Below are 22,503 nucleotides of genomic sequence, written 5' to 3'. Positions count from 1 at the left end.
AAATTTAAAATATCAGGAAGTCAGTTTGAGATATCTGGAAAAATATGTATTTGCATTTATAATTCACTTTAATAGTTTAAAATGGCTATCTAAAATGTACTTTAAGATATTTCTAAACATTATGTCAGTCTATCGCATTACTTAAGACATTAGGCTCACGTTAAACTATAGTCATTCACTCACTAACGGCACATTTGCTTACTTACCCTTTAATCCTCCAGTTTGTTCATTTGCTTTTTCCGCCTCTTGGCAAACCCGGTAAGCTTGTCTGTGTGCAGTCTGACGTGAAGCTGCGTGAAACTTCCTTCAGTATTAACATTGGTGCTTAACAAGGCAAAATACATACTCACCTCTTAAAAGAGCAGTGCACATTGTGTTCAGCACAAGAACAACACATTCAAGCTGAAGCCATCTTTTTGGGAGAGGGTGAAATTCTGTCCCATTCTTGAGGATGAGTCTTATAAATCCTGTTATCATCTACAAGCTGCTCTCGGGAGCAAGAAAGACACAATAATTCCTCTAACCTTTCAGTTGATTTAACAGCAGTTGTTGAGTGTGTAACAGAAACCTCCGGCCACAACCACCAGAAACATCTTTTCTTCAAAGAAGCCTGCAAAGTCCACATGGATACTCAGCCAAGCCTTTTCATGCCAGTCCCATGGGGGATGCGGTGTCAGTTGTGGGACATTTCTAATCTCCTGACAAGAAGCACATGCCTTGGCCCTCGAAATATGTCCATCTAATTATGACCACAAAAGTAATGCAATCTCCTTCATAACAACATGATTTGCATGAAGCTGCTGGATCAAAAGTTTTCTCAGTGGTGGAGGGTTCAGGACACGGCGACCCCAAAGAAGACAACCGGCCTGCACAGATAGTTCACTTTTTCTAGAAATGTAGGATTTTAGTTCCGGTGAGGTGTTAAGGCTTTTACCAGTAAGAACCCTGTCTGTTACTTTAGCCAGTATTGGATGATTCTGAGTGAATCGATGTACTTGACTTGAGGTCACAAGTACCTCATTTGCGTGCATAAAATAAAAAAAATATCCATCTCTGGTCTCTCTGAACAGGTAACTGGCAGAGGTAAACGTGAGTGTCCAACTGCACCGGAATACAACTAAGACTTGCGGTATTTGATGTCATAGGTATGTTTCAATAACAGCAATGCCCATCTTTACATTCGGCTAACTGATAGAGAAGGTGTACCAGTAAGAGGCCCAAAGATGGTAGTAAGGGGTCGATTGTCTGTAAGAAGGGGACATTTTTCTCCCAAACAGGTACTGATGAAATTAGCGAATTCCAAAAATGATTCCCAGTGTGTGTGTGAAATCCCTGCACCGATTCCATATGTAGAAACATCACAGGCCAGCTGCAAAGTGTATGAGGACATCAGATCTTCTAAGAGCGTCCTTAGCTTTGGTTAAAGTTTGTTCACATTCTTCAGTTCACTTATAACCCTTGTTTTGATGCAATGGCTTCAAAGAGGTTGCCAAATTTGGAATGAATATTCCATGATAGTTCAGAAGTCCCAGAAACAAACAGGAGCGTCAATGATTGCCTTAACTTTATAGGGTGCCTTGTGCAGACTTGCGTATCATTGTTATGTTATGTTATGGTGTCAATTACATGTTCCAGATATTCTATAGAAGACTTGAAAAACTCACATTTACTCTTACAAACCTTCAGGCCATATTCTTTTAGCGCTGAAGGGTGGTATCCAAGTGTCGAAGGTATTCTTCTTCATCCCTCCCAGTCACAAGGATGTCGTCCAAATAACACTGGACCCTTGGAAGTCCACTTAAAATTTGGTCCATTGCTCTTTGGAATAGAATTGGAGCCGAGGGGATTCCAAATAATAGACAGCACTAACAGAAGCGGCCCTTAGCGGTAACAATAGTGAACAATTCTTCAGACTTTGACTCGACATGTATTTGGAGATATGCCAGACACAGGCCTATTTTGATGAATTTCTGTCCATCAGGAAGGCCGGCAAACAGATCACCTATTTGCAGAAGTGGGTACTGTTCTACTGACACCTTAAAGTCTCCGCATACACAAGCTGACCCATCCTTTTTTATCAACAGTACAATAGGAGAAGCCCATTAACTTAATCTCAGGGGTTCCAGAACACCAGTCCTAATTAAGGAATCCAATTCATCTTCAGTCTTTGGTCAAATAGCATAAGGAGTTGGCCGGACCTTCAGAAGGTTTGGTTGACTGTCAGATGTAGTGATAAGTCTGGCCGTGATGCCCTTCTCGCTCCCCAGCTCACCACAGTCCATTTAGGGCTGTATCCAATTTTGTTTCCCCTCTGAGCAGCATACACATATTTGGCCAATCCAATGTGATTTAATTTCACCATCATCTCCCCAATAATGAGGGGTAATCTCCTTCCACTACATAAAGTGCTAAAGTGGCTTCCTCTCACTTTTATCATCCCTCTCACATTCACAGGTTCACTTTTGTATGTTTTTAGCACTTGAAAGTGTCTCAGGAGTTTACAGTCCGTTTAATCTGACACAAGAGAAACAGCTGCCCCCGAGTCCACCTTCTTGTCCTTCCTACAATGGAGATTCCTGGTATTCCTGTGAGTCACCTTCAAGGCTCAAAATATTCCCAAACACTTCATCTTCGGGGTGTCACTTTCCACTGTTGTTTCTAATTCTTGAGGTTGTAGTCAGTGAATGTCTTTTTTCTTTTGTCTAAAGGCGGACTTTTTGCTGCCTTGTCTGAAAGAGCCAATCTTATCGAGTTAACGTTTGATGTTAAATTCATATATTGTTGGCTTGATTTCTAGAGAACATTATCTTCTAGAATATGGTAAAGCCTTTTCCCCTTGTAAGTTAACATGACATAGAACTTTCTTGGCTATATGCATCTCTAATACTGTGTGTTAACTGGGAATTAGTCCCTTTGCTATCATGGACTGACAGACCCTTTGTGGTTTGTAAATGGGGTAGGCATACAGTTTTCTGACCATTTAGAAATGGTTCAATAGTATGAGCAAACTTAAAGAATGAAACAAGATGAAAGTCATAAATTGAATTGTCTTTAAACAAGGACTTTTCTTTACTTTGCAATATCTTTTTTTTCTCTATTTTTGTGTGAACTGCTTTACTTTGAACTTTTACTAATGCTTTTAAAACAAAAATATTTAGCCTGTTTCAATGTGTCACACTATTGCTGGAATCCCATGAAGTAAACTAAAGCTGCAGAACTTTAGTAATTTTAAGTAAACACAGCTACACTGTCTATAATTTCTCTCTGTAGCTTTCTTGCATTTACATGCTCTCTCAGTGTGACCGTTTTTGCCACAATTCCTGCAGTCCTGGAGCCTCATATATAAACATATAAAAATGTTGTGTACGCCCGTTTCCACGCTCATATTGCAATGTATAATAAATAAACTTGGTGTAAAGCCACACACATTCTCACGGCAGCACAATGCGTTGCGTAGGGACGTTTTCTGCTTGGTTTCGCAAATTGGCTGCACCCAGCATCTAAGAAGTGCTACTGTTACTGTGTGGTTTCCCTTTCTCTTTTTAGATTCGCATCCCTGATGCACGCTTTATGAAATACACTGAAATTAACTGCAAATCATTTACAGATTTAAGGCATCTGATTGTAATCAAACTGTAACAATATAATGGTGCGCAGAATGGCCAAGCTCTCCCAGATATCACAGCTGGTTTAGTATTGTTACTCTCAGTGCACCACTCAGTATTTTAACCCACTGTGAGTGTGGAATCACAACTCTACAGCAGCTGATCAGAAAGTTCTATGGCAGATAGTGTCAAGTACGGAGAGAATTATTGGGATACAGCATCTAACATATGTTGCCTCAACCATGCGCACAGTCTATTTAAATTTCTTCCATATGGCAAACACTTCGTTTGACAGAGACAGCACTGCTGCAATAAATTATTTCATCAAGGTCACGCACATCCCAGCAAGCATCTTGCAGGAGGCAGGAACAGTCCCTGGACAGGGCGCAGCTCATCACTAACACTGCACCACCGTGCCCCCTTGTTTAATAACATGTTTTCATTTCTAGTCTATCATGAAAATGATAACAAGTATACATCTTAGTATTTAAATTGTTCAGAAAGCTGTAATATCATGAATGTAATGTATTCTGTGTCCTGTCGGCAAAAGAGAAAGCCTGTTTAAGAAGCACGTAGTGATTCACACACATAGAGCACATAGAAGAACACAAAGAATACGAAGCATTTTAAGATTAAGTTTACAACGTTGTACTTCAATGACAAAATAGACAACGAGATTAAAGTGGACCTTTTTTTTCCACTGTGTCCCCATTTTGTTTTTCTTTTCTCTGTACCCTAATACACTTCCATATGACACTGAGACGGTGGGATATGACTTTCTTTTTCACGGTGACTTTGATATTTGACCACTTCATTTTATTTCAGCACTGTGTAACTTTCTGAACTTGAACTTTCGAGTTTCTTCACCACTCTGTATCACTCAATCAACTTCATTTTGTTGTTTATACCACTGCTTAAGCCAACAAATAGTATGTTTTTTCTCTGCCTCCACTTCGCAATCGCTGAAATAGTTTTTTTTTTGTTGTGCTTTTGCCATTTTCTTTTAACCAGACGCTGAACGTAAGGTAATGTTTACATTGGTATTAAAAAAAATATGCAAAATTATGGGAGGAGTTGGGGTGGGACGGCAGGCACATGCACATGAGTTAATTTTCACGCTGACCGTGATTAATGTAGCAGAAGTGTGTTAAAGTTGGCTTACGCACGGTTTTGTGCACCTGAATGTTTTTGTGCATACGCACATTTCCACTTTTGTCCGTACATCATGTTTTAGTGTGAATTCTATGCATGGTTTTATGAATGAGGTCCCTGGTCTTAAAACCTGCAGTCTGGAGCTAAATGACCTTGTTTGACAAAATGATAACAGGGCCCTCTACCAACCTCCTTACTCTTTATATTTACTTGATGAATTGGCCCAGATATGCTAAGCTACTGAGCCTCTTTAGTGCCTTTCCATGGACACACTTCTTTCAATTGCCTTTGCGAGGGTTTGGCCACTTTCTGTCAGAAGCCATTTTTTTATGGCTTCACTTCTCAGTCCACATACCAGTCTGTCACGGATTGTGTCATTGAGCACCTCTTTGAATTTACAGTGTTGTAATTACCTCTTTAGTGCTGCCACAAACATCATCACTGACTCCCCTTCCTCCTGATTTTGCTTGTGGTCTCTAAACTGTTCAGCAATTTACTAAAGGCTTTGATGAAAAATGTGCACTTAAAACTAAAACAATCTGCGAATGTGATTTCTCTCCAGACTTATCTGCTGTGACTACGCACTAAGTTAAATGTTTTTCCTCCCATTACACTCAAAAAAGTAGGACTAAAAGGAACTAATTTTTTATCTTGTGATATAAGGCGATATATAGCACCCAACCCAGCACAGACTGACACAGATGCACTTGTAAAATAAAACAAATACTTTTATTTTTCTTCGTCTGTGGGCTACGCTTGCTGCACCCACAGACACAACACAGTCCAAAGCACACAAGTAACCCAAGCACTTTCTCTTCCTCCTTGGCACCACCTCTCCTCCCAGGCAATCTTGTCCACCTCCACCCAACTTTGGCCGCTGAGTGGTGGTTGCTGACTCCTTTTATAGTTCACCTGGAAGTGCTCCAGGTGCTTTATCACAGAGTTCTGGCTGCACTCCCAGGTGTGATGAATATGTTGCTCATACGGGCTCAGGAGTCCCAAACACAGTGCCCCCTGGTGGTGCCTGCGGGACCCAACAGGGCTGCACCCAACTCCAATTCTCAGGATGCCCTGCGGGACCCCCAGGCTCTGCTCCACCCCAGGGAGGCGGCCATCTAGCTTCCAGGGGGAGGTAGTGCAGTGTCCAGGGCTGCTCCCCCTGAATGTAGTGTACAGGGGCATCCTGGCTGGGTACGGACGCCAGCCGCCTGTCACAATCTGTAATATCATTTGCTTTAACAGCCACTTGAAACGCTCCATATATGAGCTCCACTGCTCCACATTCTCATTAAAAGGTCCTGTTACTCCGATAACAGCAGCCATCTTGAACTTGCAACAGAATCACCGTCACTCTTTCTTCACAATAAGGAGAGTTTACTTCCAAATATTCTTCTGGTACCATTATTGGTACTCACAGCTGCTTCCTTTTACTTGCTACACTTCCTTCATGGTAAACAACGGTGTGCCTTCTTCTTTCTCTGATTTCTTCTCCATTTATTAATGGAGTAATATTCATTGCTTCTTTGCAATTATTACCACATACAGTGTGAATTCAGACTGCATCGTCATCACTTTTTGTTGTGTTTCTTTCAACTCCAACAAATAATAACTACAGAGAAGGAGGATATCTCAACATGCTTTTTATTCCACAATGGAACTGAGATAAAGGTAAAGTGGGGCATTAACATTGGTGCTCAACAAGGATAAAATACATAAGAAAATGTACAGATTAATAAATATAATATGCATTTGTTATTGAAGGTCCTAGTTATTGCTTTTCAAAATGTGAGATAGCAAACTAAACTGCTCTCATTGTGTGAATACAAGTAAACCCGACATGATTGTCAATCAATGTTAGTTGCGAAGTTCTTACCTTTCATTCAAACAGGTTTTGTCAAATAATACAGCGTTGTTCAGCTTGCTGCATTTTTTTAACATGGACTCTTAAAAAATGACAGAGTCACATACACTCTTCATACCGTTGCAGTCCAGCATTGTGGGATTAATGGCTGCACAAAGGTTTACAGAGTCTACTAACTCCTGTACCGCATTAAATGAGCGCATACTCACCGTCTTCTCAAAGTCAGAGAGTGCGAGGAGGTTAAGAACATGTCGATGTCACATAATAACTGACAACTGCTGAGCCACATGACGGTCACACAACTTGCTGGTGTCAATCCTGATGAAATTACAACACAACGGCATCCCTTAGAAACTGGCAATGGTTTAGGTGCACCGGCCCACCGGTTAGCCATTATTTATGACATGCATTGTGAAATAGCTGACTGATGGCCTGTCAGAGCTACTGTGCAATCAAGTGACATTTCCATTGGCTCATTCACTGGAATTATTTAATGAACGCTTTTGTACAAATTATTTGTGATTCACACAAACACATCTGAAAGTTTACTAGACAAACAGCTTGTAGCAGACAGTTTATGGCTTTTAATCGCTCGCTCCTTCCAAAGGCACACTTGATACACTTAGCGTTGTTAAGTCTCCATTCCAATGTTAGAAATGCATTGCGTGTTATTTTCATTTTAGAGGGTCAGGGATCTTTATTTGAAAGCTTACAGTAAACTTTGTTAAAGAGATATTGAAATTTTTAATAAGATCTCATCAACACAGAAACATGTAAATATGATGTAAGCAGAGTAAAATAGCAATAATAATAATAACAGTAATAATAATAATAATACTACGGTGGACTGGCACCCTGCCCGGGGTTTGTTTCCTGCCTTGCGCCCTGTGTTGGCTGGGATTGGCTTCAGCAGACCCCATGTCCCTGTAGTTAGGATATAGCAGGTTGGATAATGGATGGATGTAATAATAATAATAATAATAATAATTCAAAAACTATATAAATAAATATAAAGAAATACCATCATGCACATACAGCTGCATCTTTCACTTTATTCTTTATTCTGAATGTCCTCACCACTGAGTTACTCGTATGTGAAAATCTTTGATTATTTAACGCCTGCAATGACACTTTGGACTTCTGACAGATCTTCACATCGTCACTTTGTCTTTGTGTTGTTTCAAGTGTCAGCCTTTCTCTTCACTGGAGTGATTGCTTGGCTTATAAGACAGAAGTTCCTCCTCATTTCTGCCGTATTTATGGATTGCTTGTGGACTTTGACTCCCTACTGCTATTTGAACTTCACAATGGCAGATCTGATCTCACAGATATTATTGCACATTAGCCACTCAATATGAATGTTTGAGTCCTTAGCTATGAAATGAAACAGAATGAGAGTCCACCACAGTTTGATCTTCACTGTCTCTGGACTTGTGTAACGCCAGGCAGTTCCAGAAGAGTTAAAAAGAAAAGAAACACAGAGAGTTATTGTCATCTTTTAGAGTGTCAGTTGTATGAGTTCCTGCTCAGTTTGTTCCTAAGTGTAATTTATATTTATTGAACGTACATTTTTAAATCTTGAATCAAGACAGTCATTTTTTCTTCAAACAAAGTTATAAATCTTGATGCTTACCTTTCCAAAGCATCGCAATGTATTCAAATACGTCTCACTTGTAAAGATGCTTGTTTAAAATGTTGTTTTACTTAAAGTCACATTTTTTAAGAGGATTTTCCTGAATAAGATATTTAAGTGGTAAGGGGTGCGCAGGCGGAGATGCTCTTGTTTCAGATCAAACTCTGTGATTATTGCAAATGAACTGTTTGCTGAAACTCCAGCGGCCCCTGATGTTTCTGCAGAAAGTACAGTGGACAGTAATCCACTGGGTGAGCCAGCTGGGATGGTGGAACTCCCAGTAACAACACCAGTCACTCCACAGAGGAGTGAAAAGAAATGTCTGAGCCTGTTAAAGATGCTGCACTATCCATCGATGTCCCGGCAGACCTGGCTGCACCTCTGACTGATTCTGCTGCAGTCGATAAAATGAGTGAGATGGCAGTGACGTGTTGACCGCACTCCAGCTGATGGACAAACACAAACCACTGCAAGCAACATCAGGATTGTGACAACAGGAGGTGGCTGAACGTGGAGTGACACGGCTGAGGGTATGCAAGTTGAACAGGAATGGCCGGTCACTCCGAAGTACACAGGAAAGAAAGAGAAATTAGGGGAGGGTGTTGAGGCTAAACGGGTGAGCAGATTGGACTCCACTATAAAATCTGCTGCTCCGTCTATGAAGGAGTCTCCTGTGTAAAGACGTGACAGCTGACGGTGATGGGGAGACCACTGCTTGTGACTGATCTCAATAGGTGACACTTTATCGAGCTCTCAGAGTAGAGGCGACCATAGCATCAGCAGTCTAACTGAAGCCAAGAACATGATAAACGTGTCGATTATTTTCCAGATATTCCCCTTTTTGTGACTTTGGCTAAGACTGTTATGCACAGCGCAGCCTCTCTAGGAATGGAGCAAAAAGAGAAAGTGAAATTAAAAAGTCTCATCAGTAAAGTTTGATGTTCCCTTCAATCCCAGTAATGATGGAGTTACCTGCTTGTTGTTTTTTGGTCTTACTGGTTTTTGTGCTCCTTTCCTTTGATGTTTTCTCTCTTTTCTGTTGTTTTCGTGGGAATATCAATGGCTGTAGAGACCCAGTGAAAAGATCGGCCATATTGGAGTATTTAGTGCAGAAATGCTGGAGTGTCGTCTTCTTAAAAGAAATTCACACTGTCACACACGATCAGGCAGAGGGGCAGAGCGACTGGGGAGCACAGGGCAGCTTGAGTGTTAGTGGTGGGGTGCAACGCTCTTGAGTCAATCTTCTTTCCCAAACTCAGCGTCCTCCATTGTAGTCATTAAAGGGTCCCTGTTAAAAGTCAGTGTGCAGATGGGGGCCTGACATTAATGTTTATTAATGTTTATGCACCCAAGGAAGGAAGGAGCCGAGTTAACTTCATTCTGAGTCTACACGATTTACTGCTTCAGTTTAGTGGGGAGCTGAAGACGCCAAGGTAGACACGAACCTCATTTGGGGTCAGTCAAGACCCTACAGTCAGAGCTACAAAAGCACAAATTAGTAGACGTGTGAAGGGTCCGGACAAACACCTGGGTTCAAATGTCTTGAAGTTCAGCATCAGTGGTCAGGCTGGACTAGTTTATGGGCTCAGACCTCTAAGTCATTCAGTGCTGGAGTGCTCAGTCGTTCCCACTTCATCTTTGAGACTACAGTTTAGTTATTTTCTGAAGTTTTATTTTTCAGCTGAAGCTCATTTTAAATCTTTTTGGCCCCTGAATTGTCGATGATTGAAGGATTCAGTGTTTGTTTGGCAGTTTAGTTGTTTTTTGGGAGACCTGCAGAGGAATCCTGAGAGATTTTTCCTCTTTGGTGCAGTGGTGGAACATCTCAAAGTCCAGATGAAGGTGTCAGCTAGCAGTGTGCTGCCCACTTTACTCCACCCAGTGTACCACTGAGGCAGTTAAAAGACCTGAGGTGGCATTGCCTCCATCTACACAACATTACAGGCTGGTGATGATGCTGCTCTATTTAAAGTCTCAGGTCCAAGAAGACTTCATTAACCACACTGCTGAACTGATCTCCTGTTCTTCAGCTTATGGTATAAAGCATATGCTTTTTCATGGTGCTTGCTTATTCATCTGTTGAGCTGAAGAGTTTGAACTGAATGCCTCGCCTAGGAGCTCGATTATATAATCACTGTGTTGCTCCAGGAATTTTAAGACGGCCTCGATATTTACAACACAGTTCTCGTTAGAGGCTGCGCTGGAGTACATCCTCTGGTTCTCTGACCATCAGTTTAATTCCTACCATCTGATCTGCTCCTGGTTTTTTCTCTCTGTAGATCAAGTGCAAGGGGCAGAGGAGTTAACTTTGATAACCTTCGCTCACTTCAGTACTCACATATGATAAGGATCAATCAAAAAGACCGTGAAATACCTTTAAACTGCTCCATGAAGATGGCCTTAATGGACATTCGGTCTGTAGCCATCAAATCTTTTTTTCTAAATGACTTTTTTATGTCTCACAACCTGAACTTTCTGGTTATGTCAGAGACTTGGTTAAGTGCTGGTGACTCAGTTTTTCTCCATGATCTCTCCCCTCCTGATTGTACCTTTTGTTATCTCGCCTACAATCACTGGTCAAGGTGGTGGGCTTGCTACTATTTATCAGAATCATTTTAAATGGAAACTTTTGACTAGAGACCATTTCTCCAGTTTTGAGGGCCTCAGTTGTTTAACATTGATCTTAAAATTCCCGTACTGTGTGCACTGCATGGTTTATAGACCTCCTGGATTTAATAAGGAGTTTGTCCCAGAGTTCTCAGAGTTCTTATCTGTCATCGTTGTCTGACAAAACCCCTGGTTAAAGATTTTTTAAGTCTTGTGGACTCTTTTACTTTCACTCAGATGGTGTCAAGTCCCACACATCATGTGACTTCGTTCTAACACTTGGCCTCTCTGCAAATAACCTGGAGATCTCTGACATTGGCATTTCTTATGATTTTCCAATTGTTTTTGAAATTATGTTTTTGTTTCCGCCCATCAATTTCATTAAACCTCAGCACTCTTCAAGCAGTATAAATGCTGAGACAGCACGGAAATTCTATGATATTTTTTCTGACAGTCATGTACACTTGGTGTCAGAAGCCCTCCCTGTGTGTCCGGATATTACTGAGATGGTTAAGCTTCTCGATCTCACTTGTACGGATACTCTGGATCTGGTCACACACTTATAGTTAAGGGGAGCCGAGGTAAAAGCCAGTGTTCAGCCCTCGTTAAATGACGCCACTCGTGCGCTCAGACAGGAATGCAGGCAGGCTGAATGGAGGTGGATAAAGGACAAGCTGCAAGTCTCTTATGAAATTCTCAGAACTCGCTGGAAGATCCATCAAGAGGCTGTGAGATCAGCAAAATCACAATTTTTATCGTGTTTTTAATTGCGAATGCTGCCTCGAGTCCCAGGGTACTGTTTAGCACCATAAACCTTCTCTTAAACCCACCTGTCAGTGGCTTCCCTAAAAGTATCCCTGAGCTTGTGAGCTTTTTATCAACTATTTTATAAATAAAATCCAAGCCATTCATTCCAGCAATACTCTTCCAGGTGTTGATCACTGTGGGATGACTGCAGCCCTTCTAAGGCCGGTGGACAGCCAGTTTACTTCCTCTCAACCTACTGACTCTTCTCAGCTAGCTGATATAATCCTGCATATGAAACCTTTCAATTATCCACTAGATATCTTACCCTCACACCTATTTAACACTAGAATTACCAGAGCCTACGAAAAAACTCGTAATTCTGTCCCACCTTAAATAGCTTCTTAAATCTCTTCACACCTCTCCGCCAGCGTCCTTTGTCCTCTAAATGTGCTGATAAAGAGAAGCTTGGAGCAGCCGGCTATTCCATCCCCCCACCAATTTAGAACGTGCACGAACTTCTCTCAGCTCAGGCCTTGATTGAGTATCTGGGAGTGAAGTGGAGTTTTAGAGTGGAAATAATAGATCGTTGTTTGGAACACACGCATTTCATGTCTGTTCCGTTTCTACAGTAATCTGTGTCAACACATTGTTAAAACAGAAACGTTTTTTATATTCTCGTAGTAGATGACAAAATGTAGGCATAAACTACATAATGAATGAGCCTGAAGTCCAAATAGCAAAGAAACATTTTCACAGAAGGTACAAATCTAACACAACGATTGCGCTATTATTCAAAAATATAACTGCAGAAACAAAAAGCCGCCTTAACATGTGACATTGACAGCAGTTTATTGTAACTTCCTCCGTGGTGCACTAGAATCAGTTCCCGCTTGGGAATGAAAAGGTCATGAGTTCGATCCTGCACCACTCCGTTTTGAGTAGTAAACTGCTCTTAGTCTTACTGTTTTAGAATAAAAACATACATTTGATTTCAGTCTGTAACAGCCGGTGCAATTTATGATCCTTGTAAAGGTTAGCTTTTTTTTATTCACTTTTCATTCTTTCAGTCGCGTTCAGAATCAATCCATACAACCCCATCTGACACGGCTGTTTTCACATAAAGATGCGCTATAGCTCTGCAGTGTACCACGATGCATACTAACGCCCCCCCACCCGGTTCTGACACACAGACGCTGGCTTAAGGTGCCTTCTTCGTATCTCACTGTCACTTGATTTTCTTTTATTCAGTTTTATTGAGTGTTCCTGCCAGTCCCCGCATGTTGCTGTATGCTGTTTCTTTTGTACTCCGGGACATGCAGAGGAAAGAATGGTAAAGACCAGTAACTTCGGCGCTATATGCAATCATCAGACACTCCCCATCTGCCCGTGTCGTTCAAACACAGGAACATATATTGGTGTAAAGTATAACAAAAGTGCACTTTTATTCAAGTGCACTTTTTCCATCGCCTTTTCCTGTAAGAAGCAATGTACACACTTCTCTCTATGCTGTGGTTTCTATTACACACCTGAAAGTAAGAGACAATACATGTGAAAATATCATCGCACTAATGCAATATTATTTGAAAACGAACAGCGTCAGATCGGGTGTGAATTTATGCAGGAACTGGAAATTCTCTGATGCGGGACCTTCAGCCAGGGAAGAAAGTACAGTGTCAGGTGCTCATTCAGTGTAATAGAAACCATAGCACAGAGAGGTGTGTACACGGCAACAAGTACACGTGTCGTAAATGTAGGAAGGACGGTCCTTGGGTGTGTGGGAACTGTTAATATTTGAATGTGATGATTTTATATAGCACGGAATGAAAATCAGCACTTCTTAGCATTGCACCATGCAAGATGTCGTATCAATCGCCTACTGTAACTTGCTTTCTTTTTTCTTCGGTTATACAGGTAGTCTTGAATAAAAGTGCACTTGTTTTGTTTGCGAAATGAAGTGTCTGCGTGCACTTTTCGTGGCATTACACGTGTAATTAGACGTAATTAGCAGTTAGACACAAAACAAGCACAGATTAGGAATTCACACAATAGACTAAATTGCAGTGGGCTAGTTTAGTAGAAGGTGTGGACTTGTCTCATTTTGAACCACCAGATCTGATGACATATGAAGACTGCAGAAACAGTTGACGCAAGCTGGAGCAGATCCACGTCATCAGGAGCAGATCCACATTCTTCTGATTGTCTTTGAAATAAAGAAGATATGTAATGGACAAATGGTCACGGACAACTTTTAACACTGGGAGAGCAAATACTGCAAACCAAAGCACAAGTTATGCATCAGACTCTTCAAACAATTTAAAGACATTGTTTATAAAGACATTGTACAAAACATTCATCGGGGTGGAGTGTTGTGATGTGGGATTTTGCATATAACTTGATTAATGTTTTGTATGTCTTTATTTGTAATCTAGGCAAAGCAAGGTAATTTAGTTTTACTTTGTTGTGAGGAATTCTTGTTTGCCCCCCCGTTTACGACTTTTATTTGTACTTTTACGACAGGACTTGGAGGATGTGTCTTAAACCAGTTTGATGAGTATTTCTTTGCTAAAGTCTTTGTCTCATCCCCCACACAAAGCCAGGTTTAGTTTAGCATATGGTCTTGGGGAGTTGCAGGTGTTAAAATGTACTATTTCCCCCATTGGTCTGAGATATGGCTGTCTGGATTGGCTGAAGCGGTTGGACAGAAAACCTATAAATTTGCTTGCTCAACCACATTCTCTCTCTCTCTTACCAACATATGATGAAGCATCTCTCTTGCTAACCTGTGATGATGAAGACAACACAATGAAGAGCACAGCTCAGCAGCCATATTGAACAGACATGTGGCTGAAAGCTGAGTACCAATGATGCCTTAACTAGAGACATTTTAAGTAACTACAAGTCTGTGTGCCACCTGAATTACACATCACCATTTAATCAGGTTGTATGGTTGCCAATATTCAAATGTACTTTGCATTTTGTTATTATTTATGAATATTATCAGTAATACATTATTTTATGTGTAACTTAACTCCTGCTTGTCTTTTTACTACATCTAATTGCCTGAGGTTGTAGATATAGATGGGAAGGTGGGGATAAGTTATATAGAATAATACCTTATAAACAGTGGTAAGTCTGTGAGATTAGGCATTGTGACAAAGGCTACATCTTAATAATACAATAGGAGAAAGTAGAGCAATAAATATATTACTCTACCAACATAAAACAGTAATGATACCGCTTGGCTGCCGTTCTCCGGATTTAAAGCATGTCGTGTCTTTCCGGAGACAGGTGTACATGTTACTAAATAACTCGCGCGAGGAGCTTGATGTGGCCTTGAAATTTAAAGTAGAGGGTTATGAATATATTGTATTTATCTCTACAGAATTAATTAAATGCTTTAAGTGTGGTCAGACAGGGCATAAAGCGAGTCAGTGTAAGCGAGGTGAGATGACAGACAACTCAGATATGCCGGGACCATCTGGTGAGCACAGAAAGCCCCGTAGATAGAACATCGGACAATGAAGAGAACGATTCTATGATTAGTGATTCAGAAATGGAAGATCAGAGTTACAATTCTGATGAAGGGGCTGAAGATCACAGTGTAATAACAGTGCTACAAAGTATCACAGCAGGCCCGAGACATGAAGCAGAGGGCTGAAATGGTTATGGGCACAGCGGCAAATGCCGGGCAGATGTGTGAAATTAATGAGAATAAGAAGGCTGAAGTCGGCCATGAAGAGGAGGAGGAGGTATTTAAAGTGGAACCAGGGGTCGAATATTGTAAAGATGAGTCTGCTGCGCATCTCCACAAGACTCCCACTAAGAGTGCTGCCGCTCCAGAGACAAGCCCAGGTTCCGCGCTTTCTCAAGAGGAGGTGGAGGAGAGCTCACTGGCTATGCAGTCATTGACTGCTGAAAGAACACACGAGACGGGGGCCGAATGAGAAATGCTCATTGAGGAAGGAAACAGTGAACACGGTTATGTTAAGCTGGTAACCAGAAAAAGAAAAGAGTAAACAACCAGTGGTGGACACACCCAGAAGAGCACGAAAACTGAAAGTGTAGAGGCCACCGCTGGTGGTCTGCAGCAGACAGATGGCACTGAAAGTACAGAGGGAGAGGAAGGAGATGAGGACGGCAATGAATCTGACCCGTCGATCAGGGTGGATTTGTCTTCTCACTCGAGCTTACGTGAAGCCTTCAGCACAGAAAGCATTTTGCATTTTCTAGAGTTTTTAGAAGTGAAGCGTGGGGTCAGTATAGTCGAACACTTTCCTGATCTTCATCTCTTTCTGAGCTCAGCGAAGCAAGTGCGGCGGCGGGCTGCTGAACTAGGCATGACCTCCAAAGAGAGAGTCCACTTAAAGAACAGTATCAGTAAAGTGGAACAATCCTTAGAAGCGCAATCATGATGGCAGGTTTAATGCGATTCCCCGTTTCTCTGGTTAACTTAGTGTTACTGACCGCTACCCTGTTTTCCTGTACAATGCCTGTCTATTCCCTATGCTCTTTAAATGTGAATGGCTGCACAGAGTTAGTGAAAAGAACGGCGCTTTTTGAGCACTTAGCGCAAAAAAGGATTAACGTGGCCTTCCTTTAAGAAACACACACTGACGCGACTAATCAGTCTGACTGGCACAGAGAGTGGCCAGGGGTGGCACATCTAAGTCATGGCTCCAATCTCTGGAGTTAATCCAGGGGAGGCTGCTGAAGGTAGAAGAACAGTTGGGGGAGAAGAAGTGGGTGTTTATTAACGTGCACGCCCCAAATGCAGGGACTGAGAGAACTCACTGCTTCTCTGTCTTAAATGATGTCCTGGGGACATGTGACGATGATGAGCTGAGGATATGTGATGATGATGAGCTGGTGTTTGTAGGGGGTGACTTTAATTGCACAGAGAATGAACAGCTGGACAGGAATGGGCTAGAACTGCACTCGGGGTCCGTCCAAGCACTAGGGTCTGTGGTCACCAACAATAATCTCATTGATATTTGGAGAGAATTTCAACCGGGGGTCCGGCAGTATACGTGGTTAAAGGGCTCAGCTGGGCTGCTTTCTATGGCTCGACTTGACAGATTCTACATCCAGAAACATCACAGGAATCTCATAGCTAACTGCTCCATTCTTCCAACTGGCTTATCTGATCACTGTCTTGTTTTACTTCAAATCTCTTTTCTCTCTGCACATTCTGTCATGTCCTACTGGCACTTTAATAGTAATCTACTGAAAGACCCCCACTTCATCAACTGTTTCAAATACTTCCGGACACAATGGAGGTGCAAAAAGAAGAACTTCTCTTCACTGAGGCAATGGTGGGATTGCTCGAAAACCGAGATATGCGTATTGTGCCAACAATACACCGAGCAGACCACCAGGGATGTGAATGCGGCCATCTCTGAGCTGGAAAAAGGAACTTCATTCAGTTTTATGTACGAACTTTGACGGCTGCACTTTTGAGTCCCTTAAAACAAAAAAACAATTATTGATGGACCTTATGGACATGAGAGTCAACGCCGCACTTGTTCGCTCGAGAATGCAGTCGCTCAGCCAGATAGACGCTCCCACGCAATTTTTTTTAAGATTGGAGAAAACAATTGGCCAAAGCAAGACCATCAACTGTTTAAAGAATGACAAAGGTCAGGACCTGCTGGAGCCTGAAGCCCTTCGATCATGGGCACACCAGTTTTACAAGCGACTGTTTTCTGCGGACATTGCAGAGGCACCTTTAGAGTCGTCAGTTTTTCTCCAGGACTTACCTCAGGTTCCGGATGGAGAGAAGGACATCTTGGAAACTATGATCTCTCTGGATGAAATGACCACCGCTTTGAATGTGCTAAACATTGGAAAATCCCCAGGAATCAACGGGTTGCCTGTTGAGTTTTTTAAAACCTTTTGGTGTCACCTTGGCGCTGATCTGGCAGAGGTTTTCTGTGAAAGTCTGCGAGTGGGTGAGCTGCCTCTTTCCTGTCACAGGGCGGTAATCACACTAATCCCAAAGAAAGGAGACCTCATGGAACTAAAGAACTGGCGCCCAGTAAGCCTGCTGTGTGCTGATTACAAGATCTTCTCCAAAGCCGTGGCTAACCGGTTACGAAGAGTCGTGAACCCCGAGCAAATATACTGTGTCCCCAACAGGTGTATTCTTGATAACATCTTCTTATTTCGGGATGTGATTGATGCTGCCAGGCCCTTTGGGTTTGACGCAGGTCTTTTATCCCTGGATCAGGAGAAGGCGTTTGACAGGGTGGACCATAATTATCTTTTAGCAGTGCTGAAGGCCTTTGGCTTTGGACCTTCATTCATGAGACCATCTTTCATCTGTTCATTTACTGTGAACGGCTGAGGTAGTTGTTCATGTTCTTGGATTTTCTTCTTAGTGGTTTTGGGTTTAAGTTCTCAAAAATTAACTTTGTCTTTGGTATTAATTATAATCAAAAAAATCGGGTTAAATCTGTTATTGGGAATTTCCTCTTAGGACATGCCAAGTTGGCAATCTTTAATTAAAAGTCGACTGAAACTTGAATTCATGTATCACAAACTAACGAACAATTTAGAAATTGTAATAAGTTGAGACTTGAGGCGTGAAAAGGTTTGGGGCAGCCACCCGTTTAATTTGGTTTCCTGGCTGCAAACGTACTCGAGACATCATAGTCAAGTTTACACAACAGAGTCCAAAACAGAACTGCCTGCCAGAGCAAAGGCAGTGGGCTTTATAGTACAGAGGGCGGAAGTGATGTCGTCCTCTGGGCCGGAGCTGGAAGTGACATCATCCTTGGGGCCGGAACAGGAAGTGACCTTATCCTTGGGGCTGGAACCGGAAGTGATGTGTCCTTCCTGGAAATGGCAGCTCCTGGTGGGATTTCCCGGGTAAGACCTGCAGAGAACTCAGAAAGAGCGTCAGCGTCCCCGCTCCCCCTGGGCAGATGTATAATCAATATTTTCTAAGCCCTTCAGCTGCCCCCCATGCACACGTGTGTGACAAAATGTTCAGAGACATGTGGGGGACACAAAAGGTACTGTGTGCTGTGGAGGGGGCGAACTGGTGCTCAACTGGGAATGATAAGTATTGGTGGGCATCAACAATATGTTCTAATTAATGTGCGGAGTAGGAGGAGTGTAAAGGGGAAGTAGTGGTGGTTGTCTGATATATACCTTTTTGTTTTATCCTGAATATTGGACTTATTTGCCTTTTGACAGTGTATATATATATTTTTCTTTTTATGGTAATAATAAATGTCATTTTAAAAATAAAAAAATAAACATCTATCTATCTATCTATCTATCTATTTATCTATCTATTATAGAGTGCCTTTCATCTATCTATCTATCTATCTATCAATCATATAGTGCCTTTCATCTATCTATCTATCTATCTATCTATCTATTATAGAGTGCCTTTCATCTATCTATCTATCTATCTATCATATAGTATCAATATGGTGGCTTACAGTGGCATCATACCACCGAAATAAGTACGTACATTGGTTTTGGTTAGCGCAGGGAAGCCGACTACCAAATTTCGTGAAGATGGGGCCATAAATGAGAAAGTTCAACATGGCGGACGTTGTCGACCATTATGACCGTTACACATAGAATTTCGAAATGAAACCTGCTTAACTTTTGTAAGTAAGCTGTAAGGAATGAGCCTGCCAAATTTCAGCCTTCTACCTACATGGGAAGTTGGAGAATTAGTGACGTTTGGAAAATTCAATATGGCGGCCGACAGTGGCATCATACCACCGAAATAAGTACGTACACCGGTTTTGGTTAGCGCAGGGAAGCCACCTACCAAATTTCATGAAGATGGGGTCAGCCTTCTACCTACACGGGAAGTTTGAAAATTGGTGACGTTGGAAAGTTCAATATGGCGGCCGACAGTGGCGTCATACCATCGAAATAAGTACGTACATCGGTTTCAGTTAGCGCAGAGAAGCCGCCTACCAAATTTCGTGAAGATGGGGCCATAAATAAGAAAGTTTAACATGGCGGACGTTGTCGACAGTTACGACTGTTACGTGTAGAATTTCGAAAGGAAACCTGCTTAACTTTTGTAAGTAAGCTGTAAGGAATAATAAGCCTGCCAAATTTCAGCCTTCTACCTAGACGGGAAGTTGGAGAATTAGTGATGAGTCAGTGAGTGAGTGAGTGAGTGAGTGAGTGAGTGAGTGAGGGCTTTGCCTTTTATTAGTATACAGGTCACCAGCAGTGAGGCCTTTAGTGGACTGAGGTCAGCTGGTCAGTGGCACCGGTCAGCATGTGACGTATGAGCGTCAGAAGTGTCACATGTCAGTCCTGCCCACCCTGTCCATTATGTCACTGATCACATAGTCAGTCCAGTCATTGTCACAATAGACAGACAGAGTGTTCTCATCATCTAAGTGGTCTGACATCAGGAGAGCCCACCATGACAGACACTCGAGTGTCGCACTCTCTGATGTCCAGTAGTGACCGGCATGTCCAACAGGAATCTGTGGATGGAGTCCTGCAAATCAGTCAAAGCCCCTCAATGTGCTGAGTCCTCAGTTACCGACACAAATCCAAGATGGTCCCTCCACTGTCATCGGCTTTGACAAGTCTGTCTGGACCCTCGAGTGCAGGACATTGTCAGCCTCATGTCCTTCACATTCCTGTCCAGAGTCCACATATCACTTTGAGTGACTTGTCACCAGTCAGTGTGGCAGGAAGGCAGATGGCACTGTCAGGTATATAACACCTTACCTTGTAAGGACAGCGGTGGTCTCAGGATAAAAGTGCATTTCAGTGAAGACGGCGCAGTCATTGAGCCCTTGTGCTGTGTGTCCTTCTGTCTGTCTGTATGTCTGTCCTCACTCGTCTCTCTTCTTCTCCATAGGCTCAGGTCTTGTGGTCTCACCTCGGCCTGCTGCTCAGCTCTCTCCTCGGTCCTCTCGTCTCCAAACTCATGGCTGACATATCTGAGTCTGAGCAACAATAACCTGGGAGATTCAGGGGCTCGTCAGCTGAGTGAGGGGCTCAGGAGTGACAACTGTAAATTAGAGACACTGTGGTGAGTAAAGAGGGGGAGGGGCGGGGTGTGAATGTGTCATTGATGGGCAGCACATGGAGTGACCAGAGTGACAGTGACAAGTGGAGCTGACTGAGGTGACAGACAGGAAGGTCAACAAAGATAAGGAGAGACAGACAGCGGAAGATGAGGAGGAGGAGTGTGAGATGGACAAGAAGAAGAAGAAGAAATGGACAGCAGCTAAGTGTCCAGCCAGAGACAGGGGACAAGGACACTGGGGGATCAGGACAGCAGACAGTGTGGACAGGAGGAGAGGGGTACATGACAGTCTGGGGGCTGAGGGTCATTTGGAACAAACAAAAAAGATCAGAGCAGCAGACGGGGGGATCAGTGGACAAGAGGAAGAAACAAGATGGAGGATGAGAGACGAGCAGAAGACGAAATGAGAGAATACATCAGAGTGAGGAGGAGAAGAAGAGAAAATGAAGAGAGACGAAGCACTAGAGAGATAGATAGGAAGTGACCGCAGGGGGACAGAGGGGGCAACAGCACGTCAACTGGACAGACCACCTTCTTTATGAACTGTGATGTGACCAGCAGGCCTTCAGAGGATGTTGTCAAATCGGTGAGTGGACTGAGTGACTGACAGGCCGACACACACGTCATGTGACTTAGATGAGCACAGACACTGAGAGGAATTCTGGGTGACATCAGGGAGTGTGTCAGTGTGAGAGTGCATTGTGTGTGTGGAGCCCCCTGCTGTTTGTAACTCACACTTTTGTCTCCTCACAGGCTGCAGTACAACGGGATCAGTGAGAGTGAGAAGAGGAACCTGACGTCACTACAGGAGAAGCTGAGGAGGCCTGGACGGAGGCTCAATATCTACACATGAGAAGACCAGCAGTGGTGATCAGACTGACCCCCCTGTCAGTGACAGAGCCCCCCGTCCACTCTCCCTAAATTCTCCTCTTTCTTCTTTTTCTTCTCCTCTCTCCTCTGCTCCTCATTTAATAAACTCTCAATGTCCCCTCAGCCTGTGTGCTCCTCCTTTAATGTCACTTTTATTTTTAACACCTTGAGAACCCAAACTGGTGACAAAACTCAAGCAGACTCGGACCTGCAGACTCCCGAGTTTCACCACTAGAGGCAGTAAAGCAGTGGGGGTCATCCTGAATAAAGCCCCCCCAAGTCGACTGTCCCACCGAGAAGCAAAGAGAGATGGACAGTCCAGCTGTTGGGTGACGGGGGCCTGAGGCTTTAGTGACTCTGGGGACGAGGCTGGGACAAACCCTGGATAGGACGCTAGTCCATCACAGGACGCCATTAGCGCTCGTCTCCATCGCCACTCGGTGTCATTTGAACCCGTGTCTGCTCTGTGTCCCCCAAGTCTTCTCTGCCACCTGCTGATTCTCCTTTGGTGACCCTTTAAATCCCACGAGGCTCAGTTTTGATTTTGATTTTCTTTTTTATTCGTCATCTCCACTTCACCGTCCCCTCCAGTCGTGTCCTCATAGTGAGCAGCAGCCTGAACAAGTGAGCCGTTAAATGAAATAAAAGAAAAGACGAGGAGAAAATGGAGGAGTGTGGAGATGGGATGGACTGGCGCCGTCCAGGGTGGGGTCCTGACTTGATGTAGACAGACGGCCACTGAGGGACCACCACCTGAACTGGACTGAGGGGGCATAGAAAAAGGATGAACAAACAGAGGGGACTAAACTGAACTGGGAATTAAGAAAGAAACTGGAAAATAAAATAAGAGTAGGAGGGGGATTAGAGTCTAAAGGAAACAATTGGGGGACCCCAGTCTGAGGGTGGGCTTCCATAGGACAGCTGGATAAGAAAAAGAGGAACAGGGACAAGAGTAGGAGAGAAGAAAAGAAACAGAGAGATGATCAAGAGGGGCGAGGAGGAGAGA

The 22,503-nt window shown here is 42.9% G+C and overlaps 1 protein-coding gene across 2 annotated transcripts in view; it reads left to right on the top strand.

The window, feature by feature from the left end:
- The window catches only part of LOC120521629 (NACHT, LRR and PYD domains-containing protein 3-like), a 99,052-nt gene extending 77,432 nt beyond the window's left edge, over nucleotides 1–21,620 (top strand). For both annotated transcript variants that reach the window (XM_039743121.1, XM_039743120.1), the window contains exons 13-14: nucleotides 20,457–20,630; nucleotides 21,381–21,620. In XM_039743121.1, the coding sequence (XP_039599055.1) occupies nucleotides 20,457–20,630; nucleotides 21,381–21,480 (274 nt within the window). In that variant the 3' untranslated portion in view covers nucleotides 21,481–21,620. The remainder of the gene's footprint in view (nucleotides 1–20,456; nucleotides 20,631–21,380) is intronic.
- The last annotated feature ends 883 nt before the right edge of the window (nucleotides 21,621–22,503 follow it).

Source organism: Polypterus senegalus, unplaced genomic scaffold, assembly GCF_016835505.1.
Source record: "Polypterus senegalus isolate Bchr_013 unplaced genomic scaffold, ASM1683550v1 scaffold_22, whole genome shotgun sequence".
Lineage (NCBI taxonomy): Eukaryota > Metazoa > Chordata > Cladistia > Polypteriformes > Polypteridae > Polypterus > Polypterus senegalus.
The sequence above is the reverse complement of the archived record's forward strand: the minus strand, read 5'-3'. Positions and strand labels throughout refer to the sequence as shown.